This window comes from Argentina silus (assembly GCF_951799395.1).
Source record: "Argentina silus genome assembly, chromosome: 9".
Lineage (NCBI taxonomy): Eukaryota > Metazoa > Chordata > Actinopteri > Argentiniformes > Argentinidae > Argentina > Argentina silus.
Genome location: NC_139663.1, coordinates 8370228 through 8386645, shown reverse-complemented (window position 1 = coordinate 8386645; position 16418 = coordinate 8370228). Strand labels below are relative to the sequence as shown.

Genomic DNA, 16418 nt, shown 5'->3' with positions numbered 1-16418 from the left:
GACCTCACGACCTTGGAGGAGAGGCAAGTACTCCCCACATAATTTGCTAAAGGGCTTTTCGGGGCCCTTTCTCTATCTTTCTCTCCTTCCCTTCTCTTCTGAGCTACAAGTTAAATCTGCACATATCCCACCACTGCCCTAAGGAACTGTTATGACAACCGAAAATGGTGAGCAGCACCAGCAAGAAGTGGCATGAACAGGAATCATGTTTTTCGACATGTGGGGGAAGATTAAAAAGGGCCTCTGTTGAGAAGTGTGTAGCCTGGAGAGACAACTGTCAAGCATTCCCCAGAAGGCTCAGAGAACCATCCTCCCCGTTGTTAGATGGCTGTGCTGCTGTTTGGTGTAAACAACAATAACAGGTATTACAGACACCAAGAGCCAACTGCCCTACACATAAAGTATCTGACCAAGAGATACCTGCTCATACACTCATAGGACCCTAGTGGCAGGAAGAGAGCGTGGGAGTGAGCCGATTGAGGTGTGGTTTTGAAGGGTGCCAGGGAGCGCCCCGGGATGATTCTGACTATTTTGGATCTCCAAGGAGCTATTGTAAAAAACTCAGGGAAAGAAAATACCACTCACAGATTAATTCTGGGAAATCAAACCATGACTCTTTCACACACTCAGTGGCAGAGAGAAAATTTGATGGACAGCTTAAGAAACAATCCGTCACCTTACCTCATCCACCCTGGGTGCAGCGGTTTGTGACTTCTCCCAATCACATCTGCCCATGGAAAGTTTGATATCATTATTGTTAGTGTCTGTGACCGCGGGCAAAGGAGGGAAGCTCTGAGATGGACAGACATGCGTATTCCGACACCAATCTGTGGAAAAAGGGATAATTAGACAAAGCCAGAGTGAGCTGACAAAACCTAGCCTCCAGACATCTTCTCATTAAGTCTTTCCTGTCACATGTGCCTCCCCGTCAACAGATAAATCTATGCCTCACTCAGGGCCTGGTCGGATTGAGGGGGAGAGAATGGTTTTGTGGTAACAGAATGCACAACTGCCAGTGATTCAGCTTAAGGGTATGAAATATGACATCAATAACTGTCAAGAGCAGCAAATGTGTAGTTCAATGAGTCTTTGAATCAAATGAATCAAAAAGATACACGCTTTAAAGAATCACTCATCCAAAACACTCACACACAGCCACTTTATAAATATAAAATACCTCCCATATTTTGGGTGTTGTACTGTTGAAACTGTGTGAAATGCAGAATACAGCCAAATCATCATTTATGTATTAACTTTGCATTTTTTTCTTGAGATCCCCAGGTTTCCACAGTTAGGCTACCTTTAACGTCTGCTTTCCTTGAACTCCTCTTCGAAATGTCCAACTGCCTCCTCCTCGTGTCGCTGTCGTCATTTACTCGTGGTTTCACTACTTTCAGTTCGGCAAGCTTCCGTTTGTCCATTTCCGTACACAAATATTCTGAACTGATGACGTGTGCGTTGCTAAAGGACTTCTATTTTTGATTTAGAAAATAAAACCAGGGGAACGGTTTTGCTCAAATTATCGACCAAGGAACATTTAAGCTTTATTGAGACGTAAAGGAAAATGGAGTCACTTTATCATCAGACAAACAAGTGAGTATATCTACCCAGTTTCATGTTTAAATGTAAGGTAGCATACTTACCTAGCCTAGCTGATATTTAGTTGATCTAGCTAAGTCTCCTTACTTTAACAATTACTTTTAACATATCTAACTAAATGATCTCCCTCTGAATCGTGTTGATTGTATTATTGCTCCATCCAAGTTACTTTCTGTCGTCTCTTTATTAGACAAATCCAGGAAGTGCAGTCACATATGGGACGACTGGAGACAACAGATCGTCAGTCTGTCCACTGTGAGTTGACCACCTCGTTCAAGACCCATGTACATCTTCACGCCACAATCTATCTAATTCACCCAGTGGAAGCTGCTTGTGTCAATTCCTGGTCAATTCATGAAATACTACAGATTATACAGTTATAAAGGCTATGCTACTGAACGTATTTAGGAAATGAATAGAAACTTGTGATTTATGAACTGTAACTCCAGTGAGTGGTGCGTAGCCCTGCTGATTGTTTTTGGAGGTGGGCGGTGTCTCTGAGCCAGGCTGGTGCCAGGGCAGGAAACAGGGGTGGGGGGAGGACTGGAGGGCTTCTCATAGATTATAGTGGCAGCCAGTCGGCCGCCCGTGACAATGACATCATCTCCGATGTTAAAGGGTGGAGGGATGCATTGTGCGTCCGAGGAGTCACTCAGGACTGATGAGGGAGAAGGGTGGGCGACAATATGGCGCTGGTCCGTCAAAAGGGGCAGATAAAAGCTTCCCACAAGTCAAAGGCTGTTACCCAGGAATCAAATGGTATCTTCAATCTCAACTTCTGAGAGTGAAATGAGGGGTGTAACAGCTGCTGATTCATATCTTAACTTCAAATAATTATTATTTACAGAAGATGTTAATGATCCTGATATATTATTAGAAGATTATGTTCATGGCATTTTGTTTAATTCATCAACTCGATCTTGACTTTGAGGAAATAACAAATTAGTTTTCTTCCCTGTCTGACTCACCTAAATCAGCTAGGCTGTCTCATGGAATTGCCAAATGAGTATGAAATAAGGACAGACAAAATCTGGCTAGTGTGATTTATTAGGTTTGTATCAACACACTTCACTTAACACAAAAATATGAAATAGATCTCTCTATTTTAATGTTTATGTTCATGACTCAACTTTACTTGGATGTATTACAATTGATTTTGTGTGTTTATTTGTTCTTCAAGTGTTGGAGAATGAACTTCAGGCTAGAATTGACCAGATCTTTAGTCATTTGGAGCGCCTGGAGATCCTGGCTAGCAAAGAACCGCCAAACCGTCGTCAGAATGCCAAACTGTGAGTCCATAAACCCTCTTGGTGACCCATAACTCCAGAGATATTGTAGCAGGGCAATTAATGTTTCATAAAGGTGGGAGGGGCAGAGCAGATGAAACATGCAGTATTCTTATGGCCTGTGGCAATGCGGCTCTGTGAAAACATTCCGTCGGAAGCCCCGTCATCACGGCATTCCTGCCGCGTTGGGCAAGCGTCACTTCTGAGCTGGGTAAACAGGCCCCAGGGGACACATCCCACAGCACTCCTCTGATCTCTAGACAGCTCCAGCGGGGCCACTGGGGAGAATGATGCACAGGTGATGCTCAGGAGAGGGGAGAGGCTGTGGAGATGGGCCCTCAGGTGTTTCCTTCTCATTCCAGTGAGGTCAGATGGATAAGGAAGGAGACATATTGAATTACTTTAGTGATGATGAAAAGCTTTTATTGTGAACCGGTAACCGACATATTTTACTAAACGAGATGTCATGAGTTTGTGAGAAAGAAGTGAGACCACAGTGGTAAAGGTTGTGTGGAGCTGAGGGCGAAGTCTCTGCATACTGCTTAACATTTTGACCATGTTTGATTTAATCTGATTACACTCTAAGCAAAGTGTTCTCTCTTTTCCCTCCCTAGTCGGGTGGACCAGCTAAAGTATGATGTTCAGCATCTTCAGACGGCCCTGCGAAACTACCAGCACAGGCGCTACTCCCGAGATGCACAGGATCGTGAGAGGGAAGAACTCATGAGTCGCACCTTCACAACAAACGTTAGTCTAGTGTCCCCTTCAAAAAACAGATACAATCCAAAAACAACATACTGATGATCTCCCATGTAGCATCAAACACAATAATCGCTGTTTAAAAAACCTGAATGTGTCTATCAGGGAATGTTTTGGAACTGTTATTGTTCCTGCAGGACGCAGACACTTCCATCCCCATAGACGAGACGCTACAGTTCAACACCAACCTGAACAACGCACACAGAGGCATGGACGACCTCTTGGGAAGTGGCAGTAGCATCCTCAATGGACTGAGAGACCAGAGGGGCACGCTAAAGGTGTGTGTGTGTGTGTGTTTATTTATATGGGAGCTAGCCAAAGAATACTTTCCATGTGAAAGGGCAAAGGAGGTGTCTGTTGATGGTGTCCCAAAGAGAGGCATCAATATTCCAAAACAAGTCATGACCGACAGTTTCTGTTTTCAGTAGTGAGAGAGAGAGTGTGTGTGTGTCTGAGAGAATGGTCAGTAGGAGCGAGTCCATGTTTCCAGGGAGGAGATCCTTTTCCTGATGCTGCTCTGGGCCTCCTGTTATCAGGGTGTGTCTAGTGATCAGCGGGGTCAGATCGTTTGGTTGCCTGCCCGTGAGAAACTACTGAGGGGGGGCAGAGGGTGGGTGTGGTCACTTACAGCTTCTCCTGAATCAGTTGAATTGAGGGTGGTTATGGTTATCTGGAGTATAAACTGAAGATAATGAGTCCCTAATATGTGCAATGCAATATAATATTCATGTAGAAACTACAGCAAACAACAAGACAACCAACTGCAACTGCTTGTCACATATTTCATCAAGGTAATGTTTTCTCCTTGTCTCCCCTAAATGCAGGGGACCCATAAGAAGATGCTGGATGTGGCCAACATGTTGGGGCTGTCCAATACAGTGATGAGACTGATTGAGAAGAGGGCGACCCAGGACAAGTTCATCATGGTGGGAGGCATTCTGGCCACCTGTGTGGTCATGTTTCTGGTGATCAAGTACCTGGGCTGACCATGACCTATTTGCAACAGCAGTTTTGCATCTGTCTTGGACATTTTTGCACAATAGCCCATATGACATGTGAACGGTGATAAAATAACCTTGTGATAAGTGTTTATTAAATGTATGGGATCAGATTGAAAGGTAAAGAATTATCAAAGTTCCGTGATCTCCTTGGATTTCCCACCAATTTCAAATTTCAACCACTGCAGAGTAGTTTGTAAAAAATAAGTGGTTAGATCTTAAGCTCAATTAAAGAATGGCCACATACAGTGTTATTTATATTCATTTTACTTAAAACTCAAGGACATGGGTATGGAACTGCCTGATCAAAATTCCAGCTCACCAACCACTGCCATTCACTATGATCCACTGTACAGACACTTGTGGATGCCAAGCTATGTGAGGCTGTAGGTTGGTGAAAAGAGAAGGTTACGATTTGTACTGACTGGTTGCTTTTATCAACCAATTCTCCTTCTAGCTCAACTTGCCTCCGTACTTCCCTATGAGCAGTTCTCCATTGCATTGCCTTGCCTAGCGGATGCTATTGAGGGTGGTTCTGTGTATGCCTCCTGAACATCTCAGAATCGTTATTTTACTCTTGATTCCATTCTATCCTAATAAGGATGATTTTTCATGGGCAGAGAAGAGGAGCTCTTTGGATAAATAGCCTTTATCTGATCATACTCTTCACATTACCACATAGTCATAATGATGCTGCCTGTAGAGTACGGACAGGACAACAATGTATGATTAACCAAGAGATCAGGGATGAAGGGGGTGGTTAACAGGGACACAAGCAATGGAAATAAAACAAACAGTGTGAATCTATCAAACATGGAACAATTTGCATCCCTGCTTTCATAATGTCAATGTGAATACTATCTGACATCTAATTTAATGTGTTGTTGCCGCCCCCTGTAAAACTCTGGAAATTATGCTTGGCTCTTGTATACTGCGAGTGCAATCAAGACTCCAATTGGGAGATCTCAAATTGTTACTCTGAATAGAATAAATACATTCAAACGGTTGTCTTGTTTTGTCTGTGAGATGAATGTCCATATTCCTAGCTATGGTATTAGATTTAATAGTCCCATGACTTAGACAATAGATTCAAGGCAAACCCAGTAGTTCAATAAATCTCTTTTATTGGTGAATTTCCTTTCGACAAAAACATCCCAGGGTTTTACTACTGCATTGCTATTGTTGGGAGTTCTTTCCGTTCTACTGTTCAAAATAGAATTACTGGAAGCTTTCAAAAGCTTTAGCACTTGGGGCCTAGTCTCAGGATCTGTCCTGACTCCATCCCGCCTTCTGAGTGGGGGCGGAATACAGAAGGAACCCCTGCCATGTTAAGTCAGTCAAATCTTACAGGATACCAAGCCCACTATTCAGGTTGAATGCCTATCTAGTAATAATAACTAACTGGGACATTTGACTTGGCCATGGAGTAAACTCGAAGGTGAGATCAGCATTAAACATACACCAATCTCTGGCACCATCTAGTGACTGTTCAGTGTTCAGCATTCCATAACCCAAGAGCACAGTCAATACAAAGCAGATGTTACAATCCTATTGCATATCCTAACAATACTTTTTATGCCTATATCAACTAGTCAAGCCAAAAGGGCAGAAGTTTTGACCTCTTGTTTAAGGGTTGTTTACAAGATGCAGTCATCTCAAAAAGCTTGTAGACAATGAGACCTGCAGGAAGTCAGTGAGTTTACAAACCCAACCCTGGAGACACAGATCACTCGGGACTGATCTCTCCTGTACATCTGCTAAACAAAACAAAGACGGACACAAAGGAACTCAAAACTCTTTATTTGCTGATGCATCATAAGATTAAAAAAAGACATACCAATGCTGCTTTTTGCAGGGTACAATCACCTGCCACCCCAGCCATTCCCATACAGATAGCCTTGATCAAACATACATGCTTATCCATCTTCTTTTTCCTTCAGCGATTTCATTATCTTTCATTATCTATATCTCTCTCTTTTTTCTTTTTTTTTTTAAACAGTAGCTACAAACCTTTAGAATGTTATTGGGTTTTACTACAGCAATTTTATTTACAGTGAGCAAAATTACACAAGAGGAAAACACGTCTCCTTTCAAGGAGCATTTTGGAAAATAATTTAAAAAACAAACAAAAAATACAATTATTGCAGTATACTACAATCATACAATTGTTACATGATGCAAAAGCAGCATCTTGATGTACAGATTTCAGTGCAAGTCGTTTCATTATACTATACCATATACCACTGGGAGCATGACCTTTGACCTTCCCCAAAGTACTTCAAATCTCTTATGTGTTTCCTCACTTGTGACCATTTTTTTAGACCCATATGGGCAACGTTTCATTACAGTCAGCAATAAAGAATATCCCTTATATGCCCATCATATTTGTAGGATACTTCACATTACTCACTGATCTATGTACAATACCAATATACTGTATTACAAATTGTTTAATTAAGGGTCCTATAGAGAGCAAGTAGTCGTGTGATAACATAACTGGATATTAATAACAACAGATATCAGGCTATAAAGTCACCAGGTTACATTACAAAGTCAAGGCTGTTCCCAGTCTAGATGTCATTCCCGTGTCCCCATCTCACCCTTTCCCACAACACAATTCTGCTTATGGCTTCAGCCACTGCGTCTCTTTGGCTGTAGGAAACAAATAAGAGCATTGACAGCAACAATCATATTCATAACAAAGTGTGGAAAAAAAAAATACTCCAGTGGTTTCGTTACCTGGCTTCCCATTCAAAACAAAACGGGTTCCTTGTGTGTTAATGCACCCAAGATTCGAGGTACACCTCAAACCCACCTCCACCCTGTTAAAAAACCTCAGGGCAAAAGTCAGTTTGTTAGGAAGAGTTCATATAAAAAGCCTCAGGAGCTCAAAGGAAATGTCTGTCATTTACCTCTGCACAGGCAGCACCCCGTAGTGGCCAGTAGTATAATAGTGGCCAGCTTGATGGTGGCAAGCTCCTTCTTGTCATAGCCTGCACATTAGTGCCACTATAGCTGTCTAACTTGACCCCTCTTACCCGGCTTGTTCTTCTTAAACACCCTCCTCTCTGGCTGATGTGGACACTGGACACACTGCTCTAGTGGAGGTCTTCCTCAGGAGCCATGGTTAGGGGGGTGCTGGAGGTCCTGCCCTGAGAAGATGGGGTGTAGGAGGGGGTGGAGCTGCAGGGCGGCTGCAGCAGCAGCTTGGCTTGGCCGGGGGGCGAATAGTGTGGGGTAGAGGGCCGCATGTGGTACATGGTGTAGGGCTAAGGGGGTGTGGTGGTGGTGAAGTGCTGAGGCTGGGATAATGTGTATGGGCTGGCCATTGAGGAAGGCTGTGTGGTGGGCAGGGATCAGTCCAGCATGTTGTAATTGGTGGCCCAGGGTGTGGCCCAGAGAGTGGCCCAGATGGGACAGTGAGATTGGGGTGAGGTGGTGCTGGGGGATGTGGTGCATCTGGGCTAGCTGGGCATGGTGGTGAGGGTGGTGTGTGTGTGGGTGGATGCCCATGGCTGCAGCAGTGGCAGCGTGGTGCTGGAGGATGGCGTGTTGTACTGTGGTGATAGAGGTGGCTGAGGCTGCAGACACAGCTGGCTGCTGGATGTGGATCTGCTGCAGGGTTGGGGGAGGGGGGGCTGGGGCCATGTTAGCTGCATGTGCGGCAGCTGCATGCGCGGCTGCTGCAGCTGCAGCCGAGGGGAAGGTCTTGACCTGCTTGGCCAGTAACTGCTGCTGGATGTGCTGCTGGGCAGCCTGCTGGAGCTTGCCATACTTTTCCATCTCCTCTGGGGTGAAGGTGATGGGCTGGCTCTCCAGTGGGGCCAGCCCATCCTCCTCTGGCTCCATGCCCATGTCATCCTCCTCGAGACTGGGTGGGGGATAACCAGGGTAGGCATGCATGAGCGGTTGCTGCTGCATGTCAGACATGAGGGGCTCCATCATGGGGTTCTGGGAGGGGTCCTGTCCCGGCTCGCCTTGGTACGGGGGCATCAGCATCGAGGGCTCCTGCTGAAACAGCGGTCGGGGCTCATGAAGTATCTGTGTGTCAGGAGTGGGATGGCGTGCCTCCTCTAGGACGACTGTGTTTTGGACAGTCTCCTCTAGTTTCTGAACTGGTGGAGGGGGAGGTGGAGGTGGGGGTGGGAACTCCCGTATAGGCTCCACCAGGATCACCTCTCCCCCTGCCTCGGAGCCTTTCCCTGCTGTTGACTTCTCTCCATCGTCTGGCCGAGTCAGGGGTATTACACAGGGCAGCTTCTTCCCTGCCTGGAGCTTACCAAAAAGGGGCATCATGGCCTTATTACCCAGAGCTGGGGGTAGTTTGGGCCCAAAGTAGCCTTGTGGTGGGTCCTTCAGCTTCCCACCAGACTTGGTCCCTGTGGTTGGGTCATCAGAGCCTTTTCTAGACTGGATCTTGTCCAGTAGCTGGCGGGCGATGAAGGAATTCCTCTGGTCTCCCCCACAGTCTCCACGGGATCCCCCTGCCCTCTGACTCTGGGAGTTGCGGTTGGGGCCTCGTGATGAGGCTGAGCGAGGGGACTGGGAGCGGTAGATACGTGAACGGTTGAAGTCACGGCGACGCGTGGCGCTGTCTGCACGGCTTCTTTGTGCCCGGCGCTGAGGGGAGCCCTTGGTGGAGCTGGAGGAGCGACTGGCTGAGCTGTGGCTGCGACTGTAGCTGCGCCTCCAAGACCTAGCACTACTGCTCCGGCTCCTGCTGCTGGAGCTCCTCGAGCTGCTCCTCTGCCGCCGCCTGTGCCTCTTTCTGCGGCTGTGGCTACGGGAGCGTGAGCGAGAGTCTTCCTCAGATGAAGAGGAGGAGTAGTGACGTCTCCTGGACCGGCGCCGTCCTCCGCTGCCCCGTCGCTCATACTCAGAGTCAGTGGAACGTTTAGAGTGCCTCCTTCTGCGGCCTCCGTTGCTGTGATCGCTGTAGCTGTCTGAGTAGCTGTGGCTGCGGTGGCTGTAGGCGCTGCTGCCTCCTGAGGAGCGTTCAGAGCTGCTGGAGTAGGACTGGCTGCGTGAAGCCTTTCCACGGTGGCGGCGTCGGCTGCTGCCCCGCTGGTCTCCCCTGTGTGACGAGCGGCTACGTGAGCGGCCAGAGTCCTCGCTGTGGTGCCGACGTTGCTCCCGGGGGCTGGACCTGCGGCGGTGAGAGCGCTGGTTGGAGGAGCCCCCATCTTCTTCACTCTCACTGCTGGGGGGTCTGCCAGGACCTGGGCTCTTCTTGGCAGAGGAAGAGCAGGAGGCACTGGGTGGAGCCTTGGGATCAGTCTTCAGTCGCTTGGTGCCATTGTGCTCCTCAGAGGGGTTGGCCTTGTCAGTGCTTTTCCCTGCCCCGTCTTCCTCAGTTCCTGACTTGAGAGGCACTTCCTTCGTGGGTCTCTTCCTCTTCCCAGGTTCTGTTCCTGTAGCTCCTGCTGCAGGCTGAACTGATAAGGCAGCTGCTTTTTCCTCCACCTTTTGTTTTTCGTCATCTCCTCCCTCTTCTTCCTCCTCCTCGCCTGATACTTTGTTCTTGCTCTTCTTCCGTTTGTGTTTTTTCTTTTTTTTGGTTTTCTCTCCTGGGATCTCAGTTCCTGCCTCCCCTTCCACTCCAGCCCCCTTCTCTTTTTCTTTGCGTTTGGAGTGCTTGCCAGACTTCTTATGCTTCTTCTTCTTTTTCTTCTTCTTGGCTCCACAGCTGCTACTCTGCAGCTTTTGCTCTTCACCCTCTACTTGGGCACTCTGTTCCTTTAAGGTGGGCTGCTCCTTGTCAGTGCTGGGCCCAGGGATGGTGGTGGCAGCATCCCCTTCATGAGCTGTGGCAGCAGCCTCTGGTTTGGACCCCTTCTCAGCACCCTCGCTGGGAGGCTTGGAGGACTTTCCGGCTCGCCCAGCCCGGGCCCCCTTGTTGCGAGACAACTTGAAGTCAAAGTAGAGGGGATTGCAGCTGTAGGAGAGGGAGGGCAGAGCACGTGTAAACTCCAGCAGCTCTGAAGGCCATTGCAGGGTGGTGCTCTCATCTTTGCCCAGGACTGGAAAGAAGGGTCCTGTTGGGATTTTAGGGCCCAAATTGAGCTCTGGTACCTCCTGTTTGCTGTTGTCAGTCGCAGCTGTGGGAGTTGTTATGGGAGCGGTCTCAGTTGAGCACAGGGAGGCCTCCTCAGTGTTCACTTTAGGTGATGAGGAAGTTGGCTCTTGGACCAGTGCTAGGGTGGCCTTTTCTGGTACCTTTTCTGGTTCCTTATCAGATTTGCAGACACTAGCTTTTGGCTGTGTCTGCTCAGAACCCTCTGCAGTCGTCTTCTCTGCTGCTTCCTCATCCTCTTCTTCTTGCGCCTTGATCTCACACTGGTCAGTTGCCTTCATAAAGAGCAGAAACTGGAAGTGGGGCTTTACCCGGCAGTGAGCTGGTGGTATGTAGTGGTAGTACTCAGGCTCCTGCCCGGCATAGCCCTCCTCCTTCTTCATCATCATCTTCAACTTGTTGAGGGTGGAGGCTAGGGAGGCTCCATCATCCTGTTGTTGCTCCTCCTGTTGTTGTGGCTGTTCTTCTTCAGTCCCTGTCACACTGTCACCTCCTTCCTTGGGGCTCTCTGTACTGCTGCCTGACATCTCCTCCTGTCCCCCAGTCTTCTCCCCCTCCTCTTGACCCTCTTCCTCCTCCATGGCCTCCTCTCCGAGATCAGCAAACACTGCAGCAGCAGTCTCCAGCTTCACTGGAGCTTTCTTGGCAAAGGAGAAGGATACGCTGACCTTGGGTGCCCCAGCAGGGGTTGGAGAGGAGCTGCTTTTCCCTAGAGAGAAGCTGATGGTTGGGCCTGGTTTGGGGGAGCCTTGCCCAGTCTTGTCCTCTCCTGATGAGCCTTCCATGGCAGAGTCTACTAGGGGAACACTCTCAGGGGCTATACTGCTCCCATCTTCACTCTCCCCATCTACAGCTACGGTGGTGGGTTTGAACATGGGACCACTTCCTGGAGTACTGAAATACAACATAAGAGGGAGCAGTGAGATACATATTTAACCTTGGAGCACATACACTAATATAACATACAAATTGCCGGTATAAGATGTCGGAATTATAAACCAACTTTTTTTCCCTATGATTTCTAACACTGAACTTTCTAAAAGACTATATTGACTATTACATGAAAATCAGACATGTTTGTAGTGCTGCAGTCACAGAACCTGCCACACTACTGCTACTCATTAGGAGTCATTAGTGAAGACATCATTGGACCCCCTGCAGTTTGCCTACCAGGCAGACATTGGTGTGGATGATGCTACACAGAGCTCACTCCCATTCAGATAAGGCTGGCAGCACTGTGAGGGTCACATTCTTTGACATCTCCAGTGTAGTGTGTACAGGAATGTATATCTCCTGTTTCCATCCAGGCAGAGGACGTGGAGGTGGTCCAGAGCTATAAGTACCTGGGGGTGCAACTGGACAATAAACTCGACTGGACTGGTAACACAGATGTCCTGTACAAGAGGGGCCAGAGCCGGCTTTATTTCCTGAGGAGGCTCAGGTCCTTTGACGTGTGCAGGACTCTGCTGAACATGTTATACCAGTCGGTGGTGGCCAGTGCAGTGCTGTACACAGTGGTATGCTGGGGGGGGCAGCATCAAGGAAGGTGACACCAAGAGGCTGAACAAGCTTATTAGGAAAGCTGGTTCTGTCCTCGGTGTCACCCTGGAGACTGTGGAGGAGGTGGCCAATAGGAGGATGAGGACCAAACTCCTGGCCATTATGGACCATCCCTCCCCTACATGATACTGCGTCAGAGCAGAGAAGCTCCTGCAACAGACTACTACAACTACGTAAGGAGCACTATAGGAGATCTTTTCTGCCTGCCGCAATAAGACTGTACAAATCCTCCTCCGGCTGGCTCAATCGGGGTGACCAGAGTCAGGCTGGGGTATGTTAAATCATACTGGACTGTTCTTACTGTATATAATGTTTCAGATGTCTATTTTATTTTTTATTCTATTATCACTTTATTTTGTTGTTTGTGATGTGAGCTGCAGTAACGCCTTAATTTCCCCTCGGGGATCAATGAAGTACCTACCTACCTACCTCCCTATCATTTAGTTAGCTTTTATTCCAGCCAGTAGAGGGCAGTTGTGGGTATGATGTCCTTACCGATCCTGCTGTTTCCTCTGCTCGGCCAGCTCATGCAGCCTGCGCAGCATCTTTTCATGCTTCTTTCCACCTTTCCGGGAGCGCGATGACACATTTCGTGCAAACTCCCTCTGCTTCAGCTCTTTAAGCCTCTGCAGTTCATCAAGGGGAGGGCAGGAGGGAGAGGTATCAGAGGAGGACAAGAAAGGGGACAGGATGAAGATGGATGGGGTCAGAGGGAAGAATAAATTATTTCTGCATCCACACCAAGGACAATGTTGCTGCAACATCACCTCTGTTGAGCCCTCTCCCTTCAGATAGATTCCTTCCTCTTAAATAAAGTTACTGGGATATTACTTGAGTGTATGGGAGTGTAGAAATGTGCGGATAGAGGTCCTCACCTGCTTGTGAGCGTGGTCATAAGAGTTGATGTGGTTGTCAAACTCCTGGTGCTTAGTGTACTGTTTCTCACACAGTTCACAGTAGAAGTTGGCCCTCAGGTCTTCCAATGCCTTGGCAATGGCTTTCTCTTTTTCCACCTGGTCCTATTTTTGAGAAAGACATGAGTGAGTGACATTGATACAGATAAGAGGTAAAAATCAGATCAGAGCTATATAAGATTACAGATTATTTCATTCAGGTTTAGAAAAAGTTTCATGAATGAAAAGGTCAATAGCATGAGGCCTCAAATCTAATCCAGTCATGTCCTTGTTTCCAGTTGGCACTATCAAGCCAGAGTCTTTGCGAAAAGACAATGCTTGCAGCTCGTCATTAATCTATCCAGTCTTGACACATGACCTACTCAAATACATTCCTTGGTGCACATCCATGCCAGTGTGGGCATTCATATAGCTCCATTGACTGAGTATCTGTCTGTTTGTGGCTGAATGATCATCAGTGTACCAGCTTCTGTCAGTTGCCAGCTGTCCTAACACTAACTGTCACACATACAGAATTAGTGGGAGGAAATAGCACCACCTCAGGAGTGTTAATACATCTCTCTCTCTCTCAGTCTCATAATCGGTTTCACACCAGCACAGACAAATTTACTCCAACTCCATGAAGTGATGAACATTTCTCCACAAGCAAAAGAGTGAGAGGGAGATAGGTAGTGGGAGAGGGGTGGCATAACAGTAGAGGCTCTGAGATTCTCAAGGCTGATTATGTTGCATCCACACAGAATGACAGCAGAATCTTACCAAGACAGGGCTATGAGTCATTAGCATAGGACAACGCAAGAACGATGAGAAAGAGAGATAGAAAATGAAAACTGGAAAAATATAATGCAAATAGAGGAAAACAGGGTCACTTTGAAGCAAGTGAAAGCCTGAAGGAGAGTTGGGAAGATAGCTTAACCTTGAGAAAAGAAAGGCATAAGGGCTAGATCTTCACCTTGTATTTTTGTCGCAGTTCTTCTGTGTCCTCCTTTTCCACCTCAAGCACTCTCCTCTTCTCTGTGGCATCCTCTGCATAGTCCAACTACAGACACACAAAGAGCAGAGAGAGTTAATACATTCAGAAAACATAACAGTACAATTCAGGGATATTCACACACATTTACTTCACACAAAGCAGTGTGAAAAGAGCAGATAGACACACAGAAAATGTCTTACCTCCATCTCCATGCGTCCCATCCCCATGACATCATATTTGAGGGTGATGGGCACAGGGTCGGTGCGTCCTGGGGGGAGAGAGACAGAGAGAGGGGGAGGTGAGGCTCTGGGACCAGGACTGAGGGACAGATCGGGGACAGTCTGCTTTTAGAGCACAGGGTGCTGGGGTTAGAGAATATTGCCTTGAAGTGCAAAGAGACCAGAAAGCTACAGTGAACCAAACACCAGCCATTCTCACAGCTTACCATAGCAACCAGGCAGAGCACAACTTAACTAGCCTGTTCACTTTTCCTCGCCTGGTTCTCTTTCATCAAGAGACAAGTCCAAATTGCTGCACTGATCATAGTTCTGATGGGTAGAGGTCATAAGAGCAGTTCAGAGATTCCTAATCTGTAGGTCGGGAGGGAGAGAAGAGACACCAAGGGATAAAGTGAACTGGAGAGAAAGACCGAGAGGCAGGGACAGAGTTTAAGTCAATCTGTCGCAGTATCTCTGTAGTTCTCTCCAGGCTCCCTCTGCTGAGCCTCTTTTTTTCTCCTCCCTCCCTCCCTCCCTCTGTCCGTCCGTCCGTCCTCTAGTCAGTGCTGCAGTCCTGTTAAACCAGAACACTAAGTTTACCAAGGACATAAGTGCCTGAGGGGCTGTGGGGGGCTGACGCAGCTGCTGCACATTACTGAGCACCACTGCGACAGCACAGAGATGAGGACAGTACAGCCTTCCCCATCTAATCTAACACATCACCCCGCTCTGAACTGCTCTGTGACTGACTGACACCTCTACTACCCAGCCTCTGCTCCCCTACCCTGACACCTTCTCCCCTCAGGATAATAATCTCTCCCCTCAGTCTACTAAAGCCATGTTACGTAAGCTGTGAAAAGAGCTAGATCAGAAGGAAATTAACTTTAGAAAAATTAACAACAAACCAAAAAACAACCAAAAACAGAATGAAACAGAAAAGATCAAAATCAAAACTACGTTGGAGATTGACACATAATTGCTTAATCCACTCATAATCAGCCAAACGAAGCAGAGAGAGAGAGAGAGAGAGAGAGAGAGAGAGAGAAAGAGAGAGAGAGGGAGTAAAAAAGGACACAAGCACTGAACTACAGCGGAGTGACGTCACAGGCCAGGAATCGCCATGGTGACAGTGCAGGGGAGGGGAGATACTTACCTGATAAAATAGGGTATGGGTAAAGGGGGAGGGAGGGTAGACAGACAGACAGACAGAGGTTCTCAAAACAAAAAGGCACAAAACAGAATTTGGACTAGTCTGCTGCAGCGGTGGCTGTTGCCAGCCAGGTACACTATTAAATCTGATAGACTCCAATTAGCACTTCAGTTTGGTTTCAGTTTTTTTTTTTAGTTTTTTTTATTATCCATGAATCGATTTTACAGTCAGTTTATACCCTTGGGCATGAGTTTTAGAGATACATATCTACAGCTGATATTGGGCTAGGAATTAATAGCTTAATCCTCCTATCAGAAACATATGCCTGCGTATTACTGAACACCATAGTTTACCCTATATGGACCCTCTCTTCACTCGGTTGGAGAAGGCAGGTTAATTATGAAACTAAGAAAGCATGCATTGTTCATGATCTAACATAAATCATGACTAATAATGTATGGTACAATACATCTGTGGGTTCGACTTTTGTCTAGTAAACATGGATGGTTTGATCATGTAGATTAAGACATCAGCTACCCATGGGACTATTAATGTTAATGCAACAGCCAGTCTTGACTTATTTTTAAATTAAAGACTGATAATCATCTTTACCATAATAGGCTAGCAACACAACTAATTTATTCAGGAGTTAAAATTGGAAACCAAAAAAGCCCAACACTAATTTCTGCCAAAATAGAAATGTGAGTCTAATTAATTCCTAGCCCATGAGGCAAAAAAGGTAACAATGAAATGTTGTTTGTTATTATCCGACAGCTCTCTATGCTGTTCTTATGTAATTTGGTTTTTACGGCCCAATGGTATAATCATAATTCTGAAGTCAGACGCACACGTATCATTTCATAAGGACCTGTCTGGACTCCTAAACCC

The 16418-nt window shown here is 46.8% G+C and overlaps 2 protein-coding genes across 8 annotated transcripts in view; one reads left to right on the top strand and one right to left on the bottom strand.

Annotated features, from left to right (window-relative positions):
• The first annotated feature begins 1436 nt into the window (after nucleotides 1–1436).
• On the top strand, nucleotides 1437–5648 carry gosr2 (golgi SNAP receptor complex member 2). Its single transcript, XM_083677030.1, has 6 exons — nucleotides 1437–1593; nucleotides 1790–1854; nucleotides 2780–2888; nucleotides 3500–3632; nucleotides 3782–3922; nucleotides 4469–5648. The coding sequence occupies exons 1-6, from the start codon at nucleotides 1565–1567 to the stop codon at nucleotides 4628–4630; spliced, it is 639 nt and encodes a 212-aa protein (XP_083533156.1). The 5' UTR covers nucleotides 1437–1564; the 3' UTR covers nucleotides 4631–5648.
• A 777-nt stretch (nucleotides 5649–6425) lies between these two features.
• gpatch8 (G patch domain containing 8) overlaps nucleotides 6426–16418 on the bottom strand; it is a 33204-nt gene continuing 23211 nt past the window's right edge. For all 7 annotated transcript variants that reach the window (XM_083676303.1, XM_083676307.1, XM_083676306.1 and 4 more), the window contains 5 exons: nucleotides 14363–14430; nucleotides 14142–14228; nucleotides 13151–13294; nucleotides 12771–12901; nucleotides 6426–11609 (listed from right to left, as the gene is read on the bottom strand). In XM_083676303.1, the coding sequence (XP_083532429.1) occupies nucleotides 7757–11609; nucleotides 12771–12901; nucleotides 13151–13294; nucleotides 14142–14228; nucleotides 14363–14430 (4283 nt within the window). In that variant the 3' untranslated portion in view covers nucleotides 6426–7756. The remainder of the gene's footprint in view (nucleotides 11610–12770; nucleotides 12902–13150; nucleotides 13295–14141; nucleotides 14229–14362; nucleotides 14431–16418) is intronic.